This window comes from Eulemur rufifrons, chromosome 7 (genome assembly GCF_041146395.1).
Source record: "Eulemur rufifrons isolate Redbay chromosome 7, OSU_ERuf_1, whole genome shotgun sequence".
Classification (NCBI taxonomy): domain Eukaryota; kingdom Metazoa; phylum Chordata; class Mammalia; order Primates; family Lemuridae; genus Eulemur; species Eulemur rufifrons.
In genome coordinates this window covers 209,453,349-209,477,696 of record NC_090989.1, presented here as the reverse complement: position 1 = coordinate 209,477,696, position 24,348 = coordinate 209,453,349, and the positions used below count along the sequence as shown (strand labels likewise).

Here is a 24,348-nt window from a genome sequence, read left to right as displayed (position 1 = left end):
GAGAGTGCCCACGTCCTTTTCCGGTGCTCCCTGCCTGAAAATACAAGAATGGAAAGTCTGTGACGGATGCTTTAAAAATCAAAGAAAAGGAGAATCACTGTGGGCTGAGCCATGATGGAAGGGGGCTATTCCTGCGGCTGGAATAGTGCGTGAGGCGGGCACCGGGCACCGGGCACAATGTGACATCTGCTCTCGGATAGCCCTGGCTTTCCCACTTTCAAATATCAGGTCTGGAACCCTGTGGGAGAGGTCACCCACTTTAAAACGTATTTGCATGTTCCGCATTTATTACAAATATGCTGAAGGAGACGGTCTCCTCTCTTCTTTGCCTTCGCCAGGGAGAAGCCCTGCCCGCGCAGGGCAGAGCAGCGGCGAGTGCGCCTTCATTCCCTGCCCTGCAGCGCCCCCTCAGGCCACCGGGCGCCGACGCCCGTCTCAGCTCAGTGCAGGACGCCAGCGGGGGACTGCGGAGCTATCCACTGGGACCCTCCCCTCCCAGAGGCACATGCCAGTGTTAAGATGCCCTAAGTCCTCCACAGCTGGGGGAAGGCCAGGTGTATAAGACAGAAGAAAAAAAATATGAAAAAAATACCATAAGCCCCCCCCCCCCCATAGTGTAAAAAACAAAACTTCCCCCAGCAAGAACATTAGTGTGTTGTGATTAAGAAGAGCTCTCCTATGTGTCGGCCAGTGATGTGTTGAGCTGGAGGCCCGGGGGACAGGGGTGGGCAGAAGTAAACGGTATTTTTTCACTGGGAATGAACGTCCGGGCTGAGAATGCTCCGAGACTCTGCTGAACTGGGCGTGAGGGAGTCGAGGCAGCTTGGAAACCCTGCCTGGCCACAGGTCAGGAGGACCGGGGGAGACCCCAAGCTGCCTAGTTCTGGTGCTGGTGGGGACGTTCTGCAGGGTCAGCTCTGAGGGGTTGCTCTGCTGCAGGTGCCGTGAGCATCCCCCTAGGAGAGCCAGCCTCGCCCCCAGCGTGCTGCTGCGTTTGTGTTTTGCTTCAGCTACCGGCTGCTTCTCAGGGTCAGGGGCTATGGCCAGTGCCTGACCCCGGAATAGTTCTGGAGCCTCTGAAACATCAGCCTGTCTGTGTTCGGGGTCACTCAGGCTCACGTGGCCCTGGGAATTCCAGACTCGTTGGGAAACGAAGCAGCCTGGGTACTCTCCGGACGTCCAGGGTAAAGGTGTGGGTGAAGCGTCTTTGTCTCGTCTTTATGCTAAGTCAGACAGCGTCTTTTAGCACCTGTAGCTGACTGACAGGGGGCAGAGGGGCCCTTGAGTCAAAGAGCTGAAGCCTCAGCTGCACCTTCTGTGTCCTCCCCTAGGGCACATGGGCCCGACGCCGTGCTGATGGCCGAAGGCAACCCGCCGACGGAGCTGACGCAGTCGCAGATGCTGCACATAGCCCAGCAGATCGCTGCGGGCATGGTCTACCTGGCGTCCCAGCACTTCGTGCACCGCGACCTCGCCACCCGGAACTGCCTGGTCGGGGAGAACCTGCTGGTGAAAATCGGGGACTTTGGGATGTCCCGGGACGTGTACAGCACTGACTACTACCGGGTGAGTAGCTGTGCAGACAAGGAGCCCTCAGGGCCCTCCCTCCCTGGGGTCCCCCACCGTATGTGTTTGGTAGGGCTGCCATAGCCAAATATCGCACACTGGGTGACAGGAATTTATTTCTCACGGCTCTGGAGGCCAGACATCCAAGATCAAGGTGTCAGCGGGTTTGGTTCCTTCTGAGGTCTCTCTCCCTGGCTTGCGGTTGGTTGCCGTCTCCCTGTGTCCTCACAGGGCCTTGTTTTTCATGTGCGCCTGTACACCTAATCTCTCTCTGTGTGAGTAAGAGGACATCAGTCAGACTGGATTAGGGCCTACTCCAATGGTCTCATTTAAGTTAATTATCTATTTAAAGTCCTATCTCTAAATACAGTCACATTCTGAGGTTCTGGGGCTCAGGTCTGCAACATAGGAATTTGAGGGGACACAGTTCAGCCCATAACATCTACCTTGCTCTTTCCATGGCTCCCCAGAGTGGCGCATGACATCTCCAGGAGAAACGTCCTCAGCATGAGAATCCTCCCAGGAGAGCCTGGGGGGCTTGAGGGAATTCTTGGTCGGTATGAGGTTAAAGGATTTTGAGGTTTGGGTTTGATTCTGAGAAATTGTGCCTGGAGCCTTTGATTGAGATTTGAACTAGAGAGAACTTATTCCCATAAACAGTAGTACAGTAGACTTGGGATTTCCCGCACAGAACCATCTCGGCTGAAAGCAGTTCAGCCAGTGGCCTTCTTGGTGACATGTGAGAAGATCTGTCCTGCCTGTTCCCGAATGGTCCCATCCAGCCACCCAGTGGGCCCACCACTGAAACGGGGGAGGGGCAGAGATATAGATGGTAATTCAAATCCACTGATTACCTGGAACTTGCCCCTTGGATGTGCTAGATTTATTAACTGAGATCTTGGAAATTGGGTATGAGAGAAAGGGGAAATTTCTGGAAACTCCAAAGTCATGATATTCGGAATGAAGATTTAGGGTGGTGTTCCACCACTTCATACCCTCAGTTTGATGTTCCTGTTTATTTTGTTGATTTTCAAGGAGAGAGGAATAGGCAGGAAAGGAACAAACAAGCTGGGTGTATATAACCTAAGAGGATGAAGCATAGAACTTCACTACCTTTCATAATTGGTGAAAACGATGCCTTTGCTCTTCCTGTTTTTATTTATTTTTGAGGAGCACTTGGTCAGCTTGTTTCCTGTATCCCTTCCTGCAGCCTCCCTCACCTCTAATGCCTCCACATTTTGCTGGAGCCAACTGTGCTACAGTTACTTTAATAAATTGTATCTATTGCCTTGCTGCAAATTCTTCTGTTGATTGTTTTGCGGTGTTTCTTCCTTTGTCACCTTGATAAGCATTGCTCACGTTTTGTATGGCGAGAAAGAATAGAGCTCAAATTGAAAAGGATTCTCTTGGGTGTATTTGCAGGAAATGTGGGCACAGTCTTAACTTCAAATGTTCAAAATGTAGCTTAAAAGCAATGACTAGTTTGTTCCAGATACCTCAAACATGGGGGAGATTTTACCTACCAACAGATGCGTCTCCTCTGTTAGTTCTGCTTCATTGATGGTAGGTGGGGGTGGGGTGTCTCCCTGTCTCAGGAGACAGAGAAACACGTGGGTGATTCCCTGAGGAAAAGCTTTGCTGATCTTGAGGAGCGTCTAAGGTAGGAACATGTGGCCTAAGCAACGACTTTTTCTGTAGCAATAAGTTAATACAGGTTTCAAAGTGCCTGGCAAAAAGTAAGTGCTTAATGCTTTACTCTAATTATTACCCAGATCAACAAAGATACACTTTATCTCCAAAGTGGAACCCAACATCCTCCTCTATAGGAGTCTCTAGAAAAATAATTCAGAGAAAAAATACTGAAACTCTCAACAGTAAAAACATAAATCACCCAATTAAAAAATAGGCACATATTTGAATGGACATTTCTCCAAAGAAGGTATCTAAATGGTCAATAAGCACATGAAAAGATGCACAACATTAGTCATTAGGGAAATGCAAAGAAAATTCACGAGATACCACTTCACACCCAAATAGGTGGCTGTGATAAAAAGACATAATGACAAGTATTGGGAGGATGTTGAGAAATTGAAACTCTCATACATTGCTGTTGGAAATGTAAAATAGTGCAACTGCTTTTGAAAACAGTTTCGTAATTCCTCAAAATGTGCAGTGTAGAGTCACCTTGCAACTCAGTAGTTCTACTCCTAGTCATATACCCAAGAGAACTGCAATTATATGTCCACACAAAAACTTGTACACAAATGTTCATAGAAGCATTATTCATAATAGCTACAAAGTGGAAACAACTGTAACCATCAACTGACTAATGAATAAACAAAATGTGGTGATCCACACAATGGAGCACTATTCAGCAATATAAAAGAATGAAGTACTGATTCATGCTGCAACTCAGGATACACCTTAAAAACATTATGCTAAATGAAAGAAGCCAGACACAAAAGGTCACATTCTGCACTATTCCATTTATATGAAATGTCCAGAATAGGCAAATCCATAGAGACAAAACATACATTAGTGGTTGCCAGCGGCTGGGTGGAAGGGAAAATGGGAGTGACTGCTACTGGGTGCAGGGTTTCTTTTGGGGGTGATGAAAATGTTCTAGAATTATATAGTGGTGATAGTTGCACAACACTGTGAATATACTAAAAAAAAAAAAAAACCAACAGATTTGTATACTCTAAAAGGTTTTATTATGGTATCTAAATTATATTTCAAAAAAGCAAAAAAGCCTGAAAAGGAAAATACCAGCAAAATAGTGACCATCATTATGAACAAAAAAAGTTAATCTTGGTCATTTACACATTATCAAAACACTGGCCTTTGCTATCTGCCATATTTTATTGCCATTTGTTAAAAAGAAAATTCTCTACTTAGATGACAAGATCCTGAAGTCCTTCTCTCTGGCATGGTTGGAGGGAATAATGACCCCCAGTTCCTTTATTTGTTTTTAGACATTAACAAATGGGCTTCAGATGCCACATTAATTTCATCCCCCACGCCCACCCCCCATGGGCACTACTTAGTTGCAGCTGCAGGGTTCGTAGGTTTGTTTTCTGTCTGTTTTTCCCACTCAGGATGAGGAAAGAGAACCAGCCTTGCCATGGCCTCTGTTACGGGTGGGGATGGGCAAGAAGGGCCAGGGAAGCAGGTGATGGGTGGAAGACCGGACAATTTGATAGCAGCCTAGGAAAGCAACGAAATTACGAATTTTACTTTGCATTCTCTAAAATTTCAAAATGGTTGCCCACCTTTGGGTTTCATGAAAGTATTTATTATCATAGAAGATGTTCTTGGGATATGTTTACTCATTGATGTAGCGTTATCAATGGGGTCCATTCTGCTGAATTGTCAAATGGACACGTGGCAGTTGTGGCTCTGTTTTGCAGAGCTCCAGTGCATCTTGCAGCAGCTGTGCCCCAGAGCTTGCTTGCTTTTACATCAGTTTTCCACCTACTGGATTAGTGATAAGCTTATCCTTAAACCCATCCCCACACTGTCTCCATGTCTATTCACTTTTTTTTTTTTTCTTTTAAGAGACTAGGCCTCTCTCTCTGCTGCCCAGACAGGAGCATGGTGGCATGATCATAGTTCATTGTAGCCTCAAACTTCTGGGATCAAGCAATCCTCCTGTCTCAGCTTCCTGAATAGCTAGGACTACAGACTAATTTTTTAAATTTTTTTGTAGAGACAGGTTTTTTCTATGTTCCCCAGGCTGGTCCCCAGACTCCGAGCCTCAAGCAATCCTCCTGCCTCGGCCTCCTGAAGTGCTGGATTATAGGCATGAGCCACCGCACCTGGCCATCTTCATCTTCTTTATCACCCTGCCTGGGGCAGGGTGTCCTTATGGTTCATATTTCTCATTTTCCAGCACCTTACTTTTTTTTTTTTCCATTACTTTCTTCCTATCCTTTCCAACATCCTGCATCAGACTACAAGGTGAGGGGCTGGTCACTGATGTGGGTTGTCCTCACCAATGTTAAAAGATCTTTCTGTGACTCTATTGGAGACGGGATTTTTGTGATAGCCAGGGCGCTCTCATGTGGAAGGATGGTGCCTGGAGTCGACCAGATAGAGGGGTAAAATGTCCCTTACCTTTAAGCAAGAACCAATCGCAGTAGAAGTCTAAGCCGTCTGCTCACAGTGGCTTGTGAGCAGCCTTGCAGGGTGGCCTCGGCTCTGTGCCATCCGTGGCAGGAGGGGCGGGTGGCAGCTGTTCCTTCGTCACGGGGGAGCTGGCAGCACCAGGGATGGCTGCATCAAGGCTTCCACCCTGTTGCAGCTGAGCTAATTATACCTTCCCCATGAAGGGAGAAATCGGAACACTACATTTGCATTGAAACCAGCCCGACATGGCGGGTCCAAAATTACTCCAGCATTTATGTTCTTTGAATTGTTTTAATTAGTAGCTCTGCAGTACCAGTCTCTTATTTTGTTTTTTTAGTCCTTTCCTCCACTGGCAAAACCTGACATTTAGGAAACATTTGAACCAGATTTCTGTCACATTTTGCCTGTTGGAGACTTAAGATCTCACTCTACTTGGTCATTACTGTGCCACAGTGGATCCATTGAAGTTTTTTTAATGTGCACTTTGGTGGTTTTCACTGTTTGATTCTAACATGTGCTTCATATGAATGTGATCTGTTGGTGAGTGGAGAACCCCAAACACCCCAAATCCTAGCTTTTAAGTCTTGTTCTTTCTCGGGATTCAGCTTATTTTAGGGTTGTAGGAAGTCCTATCCTTTAATTTGTCTTCTACTTAAGAAGAAAAGGAAGCAGAATAGGGAAGTTTTGATTTACAGTAGACATTTAAGGAAGCAAATGAATATAACTTGGCTAAGCAAGGCCACATTCAGAATCCTAAAGTGTTAAAATGATGTCAGCAACAAATTCCAAGAAATCATCACTAGATGCTCACTCCCAGTGTATTAACTGCTGAGAGAGAGGAAGATGCATTGTACTAAAACCAGCTGATAGAGCAAGTAGCCAAATAAACCTATTTTAATTTCAGCACCTTTTACCTTACCCTGCTCACCCTGGAGGAAATAGATTGACAAAGTAGAAAACAAAGCCCTGAGCCACAGAAGGGAGGAGAAGGTTTAGATAAATTAATAGCTAGACAAGCAGATAAGAAATAATCAAGAGTTTACTATATACCTTCATCTTTACAAAGTATGTGTTTATTTTTAAGGAATATTTTAAGGCAATGTGAATATTTCCAGATTGGTAGGTAGATAGACAGGTAGATGGATAGATAGGTAGACTGACTCATTGCACAGATGTTTCTAGTGTCTTGTTATGTCATGTACTAGTGCCATTTCCTCTATGAGGAGCCACAAAAGAAGGAATTTCAGTTTCACCTTCTCCCCGACTTCCTCCATGAAGAGTAACTGCTCAGTCCTTCGTACAAATAGGCTTTACAGCATAGAGCATGTGGCATCAAGGAAACCGGTTCATCTCTATGTCTCTCTCACTAATATGAGAGCAGATAGAGGGCAAGTCTTATACAGCTTTGTAGCTGCACAAACTGGCACAATGCATGGCTTGTACTAGATGGGCAGTAAATGATTGTTGAATAGGACTCCAATCAGGAGAGGCCTTTTGGGTATGTTGTTTTAGCTCTGTAGGTGAATACAGAAGATGTTCAGGTTTGTATCTGGGTCTAGCTCTGAGGTTAGGAGCACTGACTTCAGGAAGTAAATCTAAGGACATTGGGACGTCCTTATCCCTGACAATTTCTTTGTAGTAAAGAGACCAGGGCTAAAACTTACTTCCACTTATTACTATAATAGGAAAACTTCCTCTGGTATACTATGTCTACAACCCTTGAAACAAGGTACAATGTGCAATGCAAGGGCAACTCAATCCCTTCCTAAAAAAGGGATGTCCTCTGTGTCATTACCTCTCATTTCTATCTAGCATTTCTTTATTTTTTCAATCACCATAATACTTACACAATGACTCTAACATTCACATGAACAATTATAGACCTTTCAGTTTGTTCTCTTTTGATTAAAGTGGCCTCAGAAACATAAGAAGTTGTTTACTTTATGAAATCATCTTCAATTCATGCCTCTCACAACGCTTAGAGGGAGCACAGTTCAGAGGAACCTGTCTGCCAGGGAGAAATCAGAACACTGAGTTCAGACTAATGCTATATTAAACTAGATTTGCATAAATTGTTACAAGCTTCTAAATTGGTTTAATTTGTATTCAAGTGCACCTAAGAACATTTTACATATGCTTTGGAGTTGCAACAGGGTGCGTGTGAGAGTCTTCTCATTCATTCATTCTCTCATTCATTTATTCAACACATATGTATAAAACAACTGCTATGTCCTAAATGCTAGTACTGTGGTCCCCAGCCCATGGGCCACAGACTGGTACTGCTCCGTGGCCTGTTAGGAACTAGGTCACACAGCAGGAGGTGAGCTGCGGGTGAGCAAGTGAAGCTTCATCTGTATTTACAGCTGCTCCCCATGGCTCACATCACTGCATAAGCTCCACCTCCTGTCAGATCAGCAGCGGCATTAGATTCTCAAAGGAGTGTGAACCCTACTGTAAACTGCACCTGTGAGGGATCTAGGTTGCGCTCTCCTTATGAGAATCTAACGCCTGATGATCCGAGGTGGAGCTGAGGCTGTGATGCTAGTGCTGGGGAGCGGCTATAAATACAGATTATCATTAGCAGAGAGGTTCGACTGCACAATAAATGTAATGTGCTTGAATCATCCTGAAACCATCCCCCCACCCCCCAAGTCCATGGAAAAATTATCTTCCACGAAACCGGTCCTTGGTGCCAAAAAGGTTGGGAACGGCTGCTGTGGTAGCTACAAAAGGCGTCCAGATAAAAAAGACACGTGGACTCTACTTGGAGGAGTTCTTAAGACATCTTAATACAATGTGATAAATGCTGTGACAGAGATACATACTGGGAACCCTGAAGAGAAAGCCTCCCACCTACTTTGGGAAATCAGAATAGAGGTCACAGAAACAGGGCTTTTGATCTGGTATTTGAGATATAGACCCCAGATTGTTCTATTGGCAAGAAGGCCAAGCATCACAGTGTGTGGCTGGGCAATGGAGACTTCTAAGGCTAACAAATACGCTTCTTAGGCTATCATCAGATTTCACAGGGGCATGTTTGCCATGCCAGAGACTTTGGACTTGATCCTTTTGGCCGTGGGGAGCCAGCAAGAGTTTTTACACCAGAAAATGACATACTAGGTTGCATTCTGATATGTTACATAATCTATGAAAATAGATCTGCCCAACTGATCCCAATATCTCTACCCCTGTACATGTTTGCTCTGCCTAGAGCAGGATCTCTCAGACTGGATCCATGAGCTGCTGGAGGGTGTGCTTCAGTAAAAGAGGTCTGTGGTCGTAAGATAAGCCATCATTTTCCTTGCTGCAGAACTCCTCGGAGCCTTTGATATGTTATGCCTGTCTATGCTTTTGTGACCTTTTAACAAGGGCTGTAGAAAGTTGCATAAGCCAGCATGGAAAAGCTGGTCTGGAGAGGTGCTGTCCAGGTTCCCAGTTCTATCCATCTCCTAACTAGTGAAGAATGTTGGCAGTAGATGGGTGTATCCCCTTTGCGCTTGTTTTTGGGTTTTTTTTTTTTTTTTTTTTTTCTGTGTGTGTGTGGGTGTGTGTGTGTGTAGGGGGGGGGTTGGTGTTCTGAGTCTCTTATTCTTGAAATCACTAGCCCCTATGCTTTATGCATATGCCACACACAGAAAATAAGTCTGCTTGGTCATAGGTGCACTGGGAATGAAGGTAGGGAAAAGTCGGCATTGCCCATTGGCTTGGATGGGACAGAGGACTCTGATGCCTCAAAGCCCTGAGAGGTCTCCCCTCCCCCGTTTTTGAAGCTTTCTCATGCTTATGGCATTACATGCTTTTACATCACTCAGACCAGGGCCACTTTAAAAAGGAAGCTGGCAAGAAAGAGTTAGCTGAGTTATAGAGAAAAGTGCATTACATTTGGAGCCTGAAGACAAAGGTTCAAATCTCTGATTTTTCTTTTTTAAACTTATGTTTATATCAGTTAGGAATGTGTTTAGCGCAAGGTAGCAATATGCTATTAACAGTGGCTAAGTGGATAGGGAGTTGTCTTGCTCATGGGACAGGGAGTTCAGAGGTGGGCAGTTTCCGACTGTGCCAGAGGCTTTCGAGTGTCAGAGCTGTGGATTGGCACTCAAGGTTTCCTTGCTCCCCCTCCTGGCTGCAAGGTGGCTGCAGCAACTCCAGACATCACAACTGCAGTTGCAGGAGGGAGGCAGACGGCTGCAGGAAGCAGATTGTCTCTCCCTGCACATTTCTTTCTATCAGGACATAGATCTTTTCCAGAACTTCTCCTCTGCAAAGACTTCTTACACCTCCTTGGCCAGTGGGTCAAGACAAAGGGCTGAGCTGACTTGCCAGAGATCAGTGGCCTGTTACCAAAGCCCTGGACAAAACTGGGATTCTACAACAAGAAAAAAGGAAGGGAATGGCTTTGAGGCAAGCAAAAAAAAATTATCTGTCACACTGACCTTATGCACCATGACAACCTCTGTTTCTCTACTTGCAATGAGTTCCTGCCTTTAAAAGTTGAGAACAATAAATTGAAGTGACACATAATCATTGCTAAAATAATAAAAGTACTGGAAATTCTCCATGGGAGATCTTTGTTCCTCTGTATGCTGTGTTTCCTTTTGCTCTGGTTGATTTTAAGATTGTCTCTTTATTGCTGGTCTTGGGAAATTTGATAATGATGGGCCTCAGTATAGTTTTATTCATATTTCTTGTGCTTGAGTTCACTGGATTTTTTGGATTTGTGGGCTTATAGTTTTCAACAGTTTAGCTTTTGAGGGTTTTGGTCCTTATTTGGTCAAATATTTCTTCTGTTTTTCTCACCAACTCCCTGGCGACTCCAATTTCACTTATATTAAGCCACTGGACACTGTCTCATGGCTCACTGAGCTCTTTTCATGTTTTTGGACTCTCCTTTTTCTGTGTGTTTTATTTTGGGTAGTTTCTATTGCTATGCCATCAAGTTCAACAAGAAATGTCTCCTGCCATGTCTAATTTTCTATTATTCCCATCTGGTACATTTTTTCATTTCATACTCTATAGTTTTTGGGTCTAGAAGTTCAATATGGGTCTTCTTTTCTTGTATCTTCCATATTTCTAGTTAACTTTTTAAACATATGGAATATAGTTATAATCAATGCTTCAATGCATTTGTCTATGCTTCTAACATTCGTGTCCGTTCTGGATCAATTTCAGTTCATTGAGTTTCCTCCTCATTATGGATCATACTCTATGCTCTTTTGCATGCCTGGTAATTATAAATTGGATGCCAGACATTGTGAATTTTACCTTGTTGGATGCTAAATGTTTTTGTATTCCTATAAATATTTTTGAGCTTTGTTCTAGAATGCATTTAAGTGGCATGGGAAGAGTTTGATCCCTTTGTGTGTTGCAGTTAAAGTTTATTGGGCAAGACAAGAGCAATGCTTACTTTAGGGCTTAATTCCCATTATTGAGGCAGGATCCTACTGTGTACTCTCCCCGATGCCCCATGAAGCAGGAGGTCTTCACTCTGCTTCATGGGCACCAGCACTATTCCTGGCCCTGTGTGAGCACTGAGCATGGTTTTCTCTGATCCTTTGGGTGGTTCGTCCCTCAGCCATGGGCAGTGTCCTCACATGAATGCACTGATCAGCACTCAGCTCAATACGCAAGGGGCACCCTCTGCAGATCTCCTGTGTTCTTTCTGTCTGCAGCTCTCTTTTCTCTGGTGTCCTATCCACCTGGATCTCCCCAGACTCTCAGCTCCAGCTCCTCAACTTAAGGAGCTTGCTGGGCTCCACCTTGGTCCCCTCTCTGTCTCTCTCAGTGTTTAGCTTGGATAATCACAGGACTCAACATCCTTTTTCTCATCTCGTGGATCACTTCCTTCATTGCCTGTTATCTCGTGTTGTGAAAACAGTTGTTTCTTATATTACGCGGTTTTTTGGTTGTTTCAGGTAAGAAGGTAAATATGCTCCCTGTTACTCCACCTTGCCTAAAAGCAGAAGGTAGTCGCCATCTCTTGATGATGCACACGTCATTTCAAAAATCTATCCGTGAACCACTTATAAGCTGCAGTAAAGAAAACAATTCTCTCATCTCTTTTAAAACAGCTACTTCCAGTGGAGGTTTTATTTTTTTTTTTCCTTTTTAATTAAATAACCTACATTTACATAATACTTTTTCTACAATTAAAGTTTTCTTGCCTACACAAGATTATTACTTAAGCGGGAGAGTAGATTTTCTCCGTCTCCAGTGAGTATTGAGCAAGAGGAAATTATCTTAGCCTACTTGTTACCTCTGAGAGCTTCCCTAGGCTTAAAATGTGAATTGGTTCAAGAAGGCTTTGGGAAAAAATGTGTGGGCAGAATATTAATAATGCTCCACACTTTTCACCTTCTTCCACAGTCTTTGCCCTGTAGTCAGGGTTGGAATACCTTGCATGGGCGAATTGGTTGGATTAATCCAAGATGGCATCACATATATAGTTCTTACCCATGTCTCTTCAATATGTAAATACTGAGTAAGATGTGTTCTGTTTCCTAAAGAAAATCACACATCTCCTGGGGAGAAGAGACATAAATGAATCACTCTGATATGAGGCAGGGTGATACATGTTGTGGAGAGTAGAGATAAATTGATTTGGGGGGAGGTGTGGGGTAAAATCTGGAAAGGTCTCTGGAAGAAATAGGATTTAACCTGGGCCTTGAAGGACGAATAGCAGGTATGGGTTTTGTAAACCTCAAATACTATGGCATATGACTGAAGTTACAAACACAGCTAGACAGTCTGATTACAAATGCTTCCTGGGCAGTGTGTGTATGTTCTAATTCTGCACTCCTCATGCCTCACAGAGTGCTGGGCACTTCCTAGGTTCTTACTGATCATGACAATTACCTAAAAGGAACTTCCAAGAAAGATTCTATAATATTCTTCTTGCAAGTTTTTCAAAGTAAAGATGCTATGCAATGCAGTGGCTTTTCAGTATAGAAATCACTCCTAAGTCCAAGCATGATTTGACTTCATCTCGCAAAACTCTCCATATAACTCTCTTAAAATTCTGTCTTCAGGTTGGTATTTCAGATTTCTGCTTAGTCTATTTGTCTATGTGCAAGAAACCATAAAACTATAACAGATTGTTACGACATTCTGATTCAATATTGGATACCTATGAATACATCAAAAATGCCAGAATTTATCTCTCTTTAGAGTTGTAGGAGCATCTTGTCGAACATTCCATTGGTGATCGTAAGAACTTGGTACAGGCATAGAGCCTGAGGAATTCTACTTACCAGATAAAACAAATCCTTCACTGGGATACACTAAGAGAATCATCAAATATTAAAGTTGCTTGTGACATCCGACAGTATGAAAACTTCTAAAATTCATATTATCTTACCAGGTACCGTGGACGTCCCCACTGTATGGGCACCCAAGCTTCACCACACATTGGAAATCCTCAGTGCTTCTCTCTAAATCTTGATTCCTGGGCCTTGTCTTAGAGATATAGTGATTCAGTATCTCAGGGAGGATGAGAATTAGGAGTTTATGTTTTTAACAAGCTTTTTAGGCGAGTCTGATGTGCAGCCAAGTGCACGAACCGTTATCTGGGTCCAGCGCAGGAAGATTTACAGAAAGTAGCTGAGGAGAGAGCGTGATCTCATCTATGCTAAGACTCAAACGGTAACTTTACAACAACAGGTCTTAGCTATCCAGCTTCAAAAAGAGAATAGGTGCTGTTAAAAATACCCTCAAACATGACCCTTTATTTTTCTGTCGGAGATAATATTACCCAAATTAATGGATTTTTAGGACTTCTAATAGGAAAGAATCTCTGAATTTTGATCACTAGTATATAATCCTATCTTAGGCTCTTTAACACTAGAGCCTAAATCCACTGAACCGTGGCCTTTCTGCATGAGCCCGAGATGTATTCCTTGTGATCAGTGGTAAATGACATTATCTGAAGATATCCTCTCTCAGCCTGGGATGGGCTCATTCTCTGTGTAAGTATTGTCAAAGACATCACGAGGATGGAGAGAGGGACAGGACAAGCAGCGTGTCCATGCTTCTGGACAGGCCATGTCAGAACCGCAGTGTCTCCCGCAAGGAGCGGGCTCCCCCGGCCAGCCCCGCGGTCTAGGCAGACCCCTGCTGGCCTGGTCTGTCACTGCACGGTTGTGCATCTGTGTGGGGGCCTGTGCAGGAAAAGCAAGAAAAGGCTCACGAGGAGTCAAACAGCTTGTCAAGGTATCCTTGTGGGTGTCTGTATTGAAGTGTCACAGTATGAAGGCTTTTTATTAGCAGCTATTTTAGAATCCTAGCACCGAAATGGAACAGATTCTTCCTTACATGGCATTTCCAGGCTGGCTTCCTCCCTCACAGCCTTACGACAGCATCAGCCTTCTCATAAGGGGGTGGAGAACATGACGCTGGGCTCCTTTGACGGCACAGCCCGGCTGTGTGGCCCACGCCCTCAGCCCTGGAGATAATTTGGTTCATTCACATGTTGCCGATGACAGGGATACAGCGGCAGAGGCTGGGGAGGGCTGGAGGCTCATGCCTCGCCTTTGGGCACAGCACAGACACCTTCCTGGGTTTTGAAAGGGTGTGGAGGGGTCGATGCCCGATGTCAAGGGCATGCAGGAGCATTTGCTCAAAGAAGCGACTGCAGGGTGAGTGATGTCCAACATCAGTACGCTTTCTTGCAGCTACTACAGGTGCTTCAGTTCTTCCCAGCTCTCTTGGGGAAAACGGTGAATTTCTTTCTGGAAAACTCATTAGACTTCATTGTAGGAAACAATTGTGACCTTAAAAGACTCCTATTGATGTCTCGGTGGGTTAATGTTGGGTCTTAAAAGGAAGACTGACATATTTAGCCTCCTTTTATGTCTCAGCTTGGCATGTAACCTTCTCAACCATCTTTTAATAACGCAGATGAGGAAAATAATTTTCAGAGAGGTGAAGTCACTTTCCTGAGGTGTCACCACTTATCCCTGTGGCAGAGCTGGCGTCTGAATCCCTGTTCTAGAAGGAATAGAGCTTGCTCTTCCCACTCTGGAACCTTCCCAGCACCCTCAACACAGCCCTGGCTCCTCTAGTCTTCTTCCTGGTGGGGGGCCGGGGGATGGCAAGGGTCACCTGGTGTATGCTCAGAGCTCTGCCCTCTGTGGTCATAAGAGGTCCGTCTAGGACAATGGCCCATCGTGCAGAATGAAGTTTTAAAGCTGTGTTGGGTGAAGGAAGAAAAGGGATACTTTCTCAGAACCATCACCTTTCAGGTTGGGTAGAGGCTTTCTTCAGAAATAGTTAGTCTGTCCCTCTGTTTTAAGGAGAGAATCTGAATCTTTCATCCAACCTGTTAGCTGTTCAGTTTTGGGATATTTCCAAATCTTACTGATATGCCAAGGAACATGGGCTGGCTGACAGCAGACCTGAGTCTAGTCTCACCTTCAATATGTGTGCGATGTGTGACTTTGAACAACTCGTTCAAACTCTCTGAACCTTACTTTCCACTTGTTAAAATAGGAAGAAGGTTATTAATACAATGTTATTACTAATACCATATGGAGAATATTATTATATATGGTATTATTAGTACCATTATTGCCATTGGAGAACAGGGACAAGGCAAGAATCCTGTGGCTTCTACTTGGCTCCACCTTCCATGTTTGAAGGGTGCTCTCTTGGGTAAACATTCCTGAGTCCAGGGATGGCTTCTAAGCAATGTGAGTGCTGTCTCAGATCTCTGTGGAATGGTCCAAGGTGTTGCCACTGGGACATACACATTGGCCATCACAGTCTCCTTCTCTTCATGTCTCCTAAATTTATGACTTACCTCCCACCAGTGTTTTGCAGCCACTCCTCATAAACTGTTGGTCAACCCACCCTGGCTAGAGTGGTGTTTATGAGGTCTTCAGGAACATCAAAGGACCTCTCCAGATGCCTAGCTGCCTGCTGACCTGTACTCTGTGTTTTTTCCACTATGTCCCTAGAGGTGACATTAGCCACTACCACTTAAGGTGCATTTTAATGCTTTGTGTGATTTCTTCCTTTGTCTCTTTGTGATTGGTCCAGAACTATTGCTCACTTACCTTTTGTCAGGTGGTTCTGAGTCATAGCTATTTGCCTGAGCATGAAACATTTGTCATAAAGGGGAACAATTGTGGCATAAACCACACAAGTTTCAGGACAATCTTAATTTGGATAGAGCAAGACAGAGCTCTGCCCTTTAGCAGTCTAGGGAAGCCTAGGGACTCCTGCCCCAAATAACATTTTAAATGCATAAAATAAAATATATGGAGTTACAAAGGAATGCAGTTGCATTGCATACAGTTATAAAATGCTAAAAATGTGATATAATAGCACGCTTTTTTTTTAAACATTAAATAATGAAATCTGGTGGCAGGTCTAATAACTACTATCATTTCAAAGTGATGAACATAAGTGATGTTTTTGATATCTGTAACAACAACAATAATGTGACATGAAAACATCTGATTTCTATGGGTGACAACTTCACAGATTCTGCTGATCCTACTGTGGTTTGTTGCCTATGTTAATAATTGAAAGAAGTGCTGAATTTTTGTTAGAAGTTACTGAAAATTAGATGTAATCCAAGTTTACGGAAACCCTATGAATTCTATCCATGGATCCCTTTAAGCTCTGTGCATACAGATAAAGAAACCCTATTTTTGAGCATTGCAGAATAGTACACAAATGCTCATTAGGCAGATACACTACAACAAAGCTCTGTTGGCTAAGCACATTCTAGAACATAGTAAGCATGGAGGTGGGGGAAGGAGAGTAGTATAAAGAGCAGAGACTGTGGAGCCAGACTTCCTAGGTTCAAATTCCAGCTCCGCCTCTTATTATTTATGTGACCTTGAAGAAGTTATTTAACCTCTCAAGACTCTATTCTTCAACTTTTAAACAGCAATAATGATAATATCTTCTCAAAGAGACATTGTAAGGATTAAGTGCACCTTAAACAGTGCCTTCCTTAGAGCGGGCACTTCATATGTGCGATGTTGTTATTGTAATCATATATGAACATAAAAAGAGAGTATTTCAGAAATAAATAGCATTAGAGTGAGTCAGCACTGGGCAGGGATGTGTTAAGAGGGCATGCACACGCTGTGTTTGATGAGCTGTGAGTTCTGCCCACATTTCTCCACCTCTCAAAGATATTGCAAGGGACTTTGCCAAGAGTCTTGCTGAAGGCAGAATACTTCCTGTCCGAGGCAATCCCCCATCCTAGCGCAAGTGCACCTACTTTTGGATGATCATTTGTCAGCTTCACCCTGATGCTCCCGTACTTGCTCCTGGTCATCACTACTTCTTTTTCTAAGTGCACTCACACTATCTTTAAATAGTTTGTGTTGAAATTCATCCTGGAACTAAGGTCAAGTTTAGTGATCAGTTGTTTCTGGAATCCTACTTCTTCACTCTCTTTTGAAAATTATGTCCACCTTTGTTCATCTCCTTCATCATCTTCCATTTTTCCTATTCCCTTGTTCCTGCTGTTTGCATGAGTGTCAAACTTAATGCTGTGCAGGGGTGCAGGCTGGGATATTATTTAGCTATGCTTGGAGACATACTTATTTTTTAAAACAATGTTGAGCTTCCCATTTAAAAAACGATTTAGCCATAGTCATTCCATATTTTCTAGGTTTCAAGTCATTCTTCTTGATGGAAAGGAGAGAATCAAAATAGGAATTATGTAGCTAATTCACTCAACAAATATTTTTGCCCATCAGTACCTTACATGCTGGGCACCAGTGGGAAGAAAGTGAGCAAAAATAGACACATCTTAGCCTCCTGGAGATGACAATCCAGCCGGAGAGCCAGACATTTATCAAATTATCCCACAAATGTATGTCAAAGGAGAGCATGAAGCAAACATCATGAGGGCTATATGAACCTATAACAAGGGAATCTGTCCTGGTATAAGAGCTCCAGGAAGATTGAGGAAGGCGTCTTTGAGCTTCGTCCTGCAGGTTGAGTTAACTAGGCCAAGATATGAAGAAAGTCCTTTCTAATCAGAGGAAACAGTGGGTAGGAAAGCCCTGTGCCAGGAGAAGCAGAGCATGGAGAAGGAAATGAAAGGTGGCCAGTGTGCCGGATGGACACAAGCATGAAGTGCAAAGCCCAGTTGGAGAAGTGGAAAAAATTTTGCCAGCCCTGCTGAAGATTTTTCATGATTATGAAAACAATGGGTGCCGCTAAACTTTAAGAAAGATGTGGGGTTGTGCATCACTGGGGGCCAGAGTGGCTGTGAGCAGACAGGCTAAGGGGCTCTTGCAGAAGCTCAGGAGAAAAACATTGGTACAATGGACAAAGATGATTGCAGTGGAGACAGAGCAAAGTGAAGGGATTTATGAGCTATTTTGGAGGCAAAATTGCAGGACCTGGAGGCAGATTGGGTATGGAAAGGGCAAAGCAGAGAAAGATGTAAGGGATGTGAAATAGATTTCTGACCAGTATAACTGGACAGTCGATATCATTCCATGACATGGTTTTTGAATGAGATAGAAGGAGACCAAAAATTCAGTTGTGTGCATGTTAAGTTTTAAGTCATTTACATTTCAAAGATACCTCTAACAAGCATGAAAACATTCTCAGTAGGGTGACCAAGAAGTCTGGAACCATGCTACAGGTGAGAGAGTTGAAGGAACTGGGGACATTGGGATGAGAGAAAGGAAGTCCTAGATGTGAACACACTAGCTGTCTTCTGCTATGGAGATGAGGACAGTGGTTCCAGAGGCCAGAACTAGACTGTCGCATAGAAGTTTCATGAAGTAGATTTGACACAACGTAAAGAGGAACAACCCAAGAATGAGAGCTGTGACATGGGCTGCCTTGCCAAGAGATGAGTTCCTTGTCACTGGTGTCACTGGAGGGAAGTATCCAAGAGTAGGTTTTCCATCTTTTACGATGCTGTAAAAAGGGCTCAGTATTTTGTAAACTGTGTTCCATGGAACCTAGCAAGTTTGTGAAGGGGCTTCAGTGATTGGTTCTGTAAAGAGATGATTTCAATTTCATCTCTTTATGTGTATGACATCCATTAATATAACTACTAATATTAAGTGCATTGTAAGCAATAAAAACTAATGGAAACCAATATGCTCAGATGTGTTGTATATACAATTTTAACACATTGGGCAAGAGCAAGTCTTTAATGTGTTTTCAGGGTTTAGTTTTATAATGCATAAATGTTACCAATTTGAAGTTTTAGAAATAAATTCATATTAATACGATGCATTTTTATTTTCATTAGTTTCGGGGATTCTGTTTTCAGTTGTATGTGATTTAGATAGCATCTAAAGACCCTTATGACTCAAAGATTCCATGAGTTTTATTCTGAAAATTAAAATCAGCTACCATATTCTCATTTCCATAAGTTTGTTTCAGCCCAAACAAAAAGGCTATGGCCAGATCTAGGTCCTCTCTGCACAGGGAAACATTTATGAAACACTCTGCTTCCAGAATCAGCTATGGTTCCAACTCACCCTACCCGCTCCAATAAACCTTGGTTCCATGCTCTCCTTGCTTCTTTCAAACTTGCCAAACTTCATCTGAGCTTTCAAAGGCATTGATTATATGTGCATGGACTCCTCTAAACAGGCTGACGCTTGGTATCTCATTATATTTATGACATAAGTATTGAAACAGCTTAAGGACTATGCCCAACAGTTTCTCCATGTCTCAGAGAAGAAAATGCCCAAATGTTCACAGCTTTGAAGCACAACTGACTGTGAATAATGAAGTGGCAGTAGTTAAGAGAAAAAGGGGGAAATGGTAAGCAGATCAGAGAAACCCAGAGAACATTTGATTCAACTTTTTACCAGATGACTGCTTCACTATTCTCCAGGCTCTCAGCGAAACTCACCAACTTTGCTGCAGAGAGAACATTCACCCAAGGACACATTTGGACATAACAGTCTTTTCTAGTTGTTTATTCAGTACTAGAGTACTCAGCATGTCCTCAAATACTCCCTCTGAAATGAACGAGAGATGAACAGGAATATGGCGGTCAATTTCCACCCCTTGCTTAATATCCGTATTCCTCATTTCCAAAAGCAAAGACCTCAAAACCCTTTCAAATGAGAAACAAAGTTGTCCTGCTAATAAATGTGATGCTCCCAACATTGAAGAGATCAACTACCTACGGCTACATGACCCCAAAGTGTGCTAAATGTTTTCTGTGCATTCAGTACAACCCATGTGATCTGCCTGTGGTCTGAGCAAGTGTGAGCTTCCCCTGGCCTCAATTGTCAAATGAGGACAGTGTTTGTCTGGGTCAGATGACTTCTAAAGTCCTTTCAGCCCTCAAATTCCAAGCTTAATTCTCAGTTCCACTGAATTAAATCAAAATATTTTCTTCCTAGGGAAGACTTGGGATCAATTCTTAGAGAATTTATAAAACTAGCAAAAACAAAACAACAAAACAAAACAAAAAAACAAATATGCAGTTGTGTTCTTCTAATTTGTTTCTTTGTCCTCTGTTTATGAGCAACCCCCAGGAATCATTCAGAATTTTTTTCTGTGTGCATTTTATCTCCTGGCCTTACAGTTAAGAGGATTATGCAGTATTATCTTCTTCCATCTTTTCTCTCCTAGAGCAATATCCCTGTCTTAGTCAAAGCAGTTTATTTATTTATTAGCCACATGGAGACTTCCATAAGTTTTGTTGTTCCGAGTGCATGTGTGCATGGAAATGCATAAAATGACAAGGACTAAAAAGGTATCTAACATCTATAATGTCTTCTTAATGCCAGACATATCTGCCATCATGTTGTAGATCAATATTACCTGTGTATAGTCAGGGCCTTTCCTCGTGACAGATATCCTAGATGATAAGGTGGTGAGTGAACCAATGCAAACACAATCATGAGATGGTCTTCACTGAATAATACACCCGTGGGTACATGCCTTGTGCTGCTGGGCAGTGTTCAAAGTAAGTTTAACATTGTCAACCATTGTCAATGTAGTTTGTAAAGATCTCAGTTTTATAGATGGTAGTTTAGAGCTGTAGAAGATTAAAGGTCTTGCCCAATTTGGAACCAGATAGCCCAAGAGTTTTCTATATGTTTTTAAGGCATCAAAGAGGAAGGACTCCAAACTTATTACTTTCCACACCCCACTGAGAAGAGAGCCATCCTTTTTTCTTCCAGTGGTGAGATTAAAGAGGATGGAGGGTGAAATATCTGGGGGCAGAGTTCTCTAGTTTGGAATAATGATTTTCCCAAACACCAACCCAGTTAGTTTCTCAGATGATGTGGAGAACAGTCAGTCTCTCTTCCCTCAGTCCCCACTTTTTGTAGGTCACCTGAGAACTTCCAAGTGGAGCTTTATGCCTTCTCCCCTTTCCATGTCCCTCCCGGCTTCAGCTTTCCACAAGCAGGTTCCAGGAACTCACCAGCAGTTTGGGGGTTAAGGGGAGCGGGCCTGGACATCCCCTGGGTGTGGCACGTTTCCAGGACAGAAAGCTGCAAAAGGAAAGAACAGTGTGGGAAACAAATGCCCACTTGAATGAGATCAGGATGTTCTGAGCCCTGTCCTGGTGCCGCCTGGGGCTGCAGCTTGGCAGTGCCGGGAGACACTCATTGCCCTCCTGGCTCTGGGAGCACCTTGGAAGGCGGCACCCTCCCCCAAGGGAACACACACAAGCTGCTGAGCAAAGAACGCCCCCCCCCCCAGGGGGAGTTCTCAGAGGAAGGAGGGTTCCTTTGAGGAGTGGTCAGCAAGACACTCTCACCCCAGGATTCTTGAGAAGTGGAGCTTTTTTTTCTTCTTTCCCAAAATGCAAATAGCCTGTGTCCTTGGAATAAGGAGGATAGGTTGCTAGGCAATCACTTCTAAACAAGCACTCCCCCTGCCCCTTTTTCCTGACCCCTAGAACAATGGAGACTTTTCAGTGAATTGGAACCAAGATGGAGAAAATACATGACAAAAACAAAAAAGGAATCAGAGATTATACAAGATCTGATTTCATAGAGTATTGGAAGACAACTGTGATATTAATAGGTTTTGCTCTAGGCAGACTAAAGGAGGAATCTCATTTTTACCACCACATTGGCGTTGTCACCCCAAGCCACGCGGTGCAGGCAAAGCCGCAGCCACTGTGCATGCTGATCCATTTTGCAATGATTTGGGTGACCCTGAGGATGTGACATTATTACCAGTTAAGTAAGAGTTCTTGGGTCTCAGTCTCTCTATCAGTGCTATGATATTTGGAATTATCATATTTTTAAAGTAATCTTTTTAGCAATCCTCATGTTCTGTTAGATGCAGTCAGGGTCTTGGTAGGAAATATGTGGCACACTGAAATTGTGTATCGGAAACATTTGAATAAAAGGACTGTTGACAAAGGTGTTGCTAGGTTTTAGGGACTACACAAATGATAGTATAGGACTGAGGGGACAAGGGGAGGGAGTGGTTACCTGAACCCAGGAAGAGTAGCTACCCAGAGAGGGCTGCCTGACAAGAGCTGTGCCTGTGGGTAGAAGGATGCAGCCAGACTGTGGCGGCTCCACACCCCAATCCTGTCCTCAGAACTGAGTGACAGCCAAAGGCAAGGGGACAGACCCAAATGAATTAGTTAGCCGGGGCTGCCATAACAGAATACCATAGACTTGGTGGCTTAAACAAAGAAACTTATTTTCTTGTGGTTCTGGGGGCTAGAAGGCAGAGATCAGGGTGTCAGCCTGGTTGGGTTTCTGGTGCGGGCTCTCTTCCTAGCTTGCAGACAGCCACCTTCTTGCTGTGTCCTCAAGAGGCAAAGAGAGAGCTCTGGCATCTCTTCCTCTTTTATAAGGACACCAGTCCCATGGGATCAGGACTCTACCCTACGGCCTTATTTAATGTTAATCACCTCTTTAAAGGCTCTATCTGTGATACAGTCACAGGGGGAGGTAGGGCTTTAACATGAATTTGGCAGGGGCATAATTCAGTCCATGGCACCAAGTAACAATTTGGAGTAGACACTCTGAAACACCACAACGCCATAGGCCTAAGAGAGTCAGAATATCTCCCTGGGAAACGTACTGCAAGATTTTAATTTATATATATTTATGCAAGGCCTGATGTTATCCTTACTTCTTAGTATAGCCAACAAAACTTTGCGAGATTAGGTGATGACTTGTCCAGAGAATGGCTATGAAGGACAGGGGCTGGCCGATCTGCTTTGTTTGACAAAGGTATGAAGGCCCCTGATTCCAAAAGAACTATGCTCATGACTAGAGAACTCTGTTAGCAATCAGCAGGGTTTCTTTGGCTTTTGTCCATTTTAAATGTTTTCCGGGTGGAAGCAATGTTATAAAAACATTTTTGAAATTTTAGGAGGAAAATTAAATCATTCGAAATGATTGCATATTTATTATTTGTGCATACTATTCTCTTCTAGTTTTTTGTGTTTATGTAGATAGAAATATATAGATACACATATATGTATGCACATGTATGTATATGTATGCATTAATATATCCAGTCTATTCCTATTATTCACAGTAGTTATGTTCTATAATGTCACTGCAAACACTGATTTGCAAATACTGAACCACTACTCCTAGGGGAAATATGGGGTTAGGGTCTGTATACCCTGGTAGCAACATTTTTGTCAACTGATCAATACATAACCTTGTTTTATGTGTGATTCTGCTTAAATACATCTTATTTAATACATAATGTCGATTTATTAATACCGAACTCAGGGCCAACAGCCTGAACATAACTCATGCCTGAAGTATTTTCCCCATAAGGCACATCACAATCTCCTTGCACTTAGGGACACTAGACAGCACTTCAACACTATGTTTGGGGACCATTTTAAACAGCAAAATCACCAAAAAAAAGCACACTAAAAATGTGATAGCAAGTAGCCCACGAAAAGAATGCTGATTTATGGTATGAGATCTGAAACGAGAAGGCAGTGGCCCCCCGTTCTGACCTTCACTGGAGATGTACAAGTCAGATGACTCGAATTTTTTGCTGCTCTGTGTATGGCTGTGAGTGACTGTGAAAGCACCGAGAGTGTTGATTTCGGTGCTACAAATAAATTTTAAGGATTAGGCAAATTTGCCAATATAGAATTCATGAATAATGAATATCTGTTGCATATACACCATCTATACACATGTGCACACACATTATAGAGTTGTACAGGCATACTTCATTTTATTGTATTTTTCCTTATTGTGCGTCACAGACACTGCGTTTTTTACAAACTGAAAGTTCATGGCAACCCTGTGTTGAGCAAGTCTATCTGTGTCATTTTTCCAAGGACATGTTCTCACTTTGTGTCTCTCTGTCACATTTTGGTAATTCTCATAATCTTTCAAACTTTTTCAATATTATTATATCTGTTATGGTGATCTGTGATCAGTGATCTTTGATGTTACTGTCGTAATTGTTTGGAGTTACCAGGAAGCACGCCCATCCAAGATGACAAACTTAATCAGTAAATGTTGTATGTGTTCTGACTGCTTCACCGACAGGCTACTGCCCTGTCTCTGTCCCTTGCCTCAAGCCTCCCTATTCCCTGAGACACACCAGTATTGAAATTAAGCCAATTAATAATGCTACAGTGGCCTCTAAGTGTTCAAGTGAAAGGAAGAGTTCCAAGTCTCTCACCTTAGATCAAAGGCTAGAAATGATTAAGCTCAATAAGGAAGGCATGTCGAAAGCTAGGCCTCTTAT

At 43.2% G+C, this 24,348-nt stretch overlaps 1 protein-coding gene across 7 annotated transcripts in view; it reads left to right on the top strand.

Moving 5' to 3' along the window:
- The window catches only part of NTRK2 (neurotrophic receptor tyrosine kinase 2), a 343,235-nt gene that overhangs the window by 267,884 nt on the left and 51,003 nt on the right, over window positions 1-24,348 (top strand). For all 7 annotated transcript variants that reach the window (XM_069474074.1, XM_069474072.1, XM_069474075.1 and 4 more), the window contains one exon: window positions 1,332-1,566. In XM_069474074.1, the coding sequence (XP_069330175.1) occupies window positions 1,332-1,566 (235 nt within the window). The remainder of the gene's footprint in view (window positions 1-1,331; window positions 1,567-24,348) is intronic.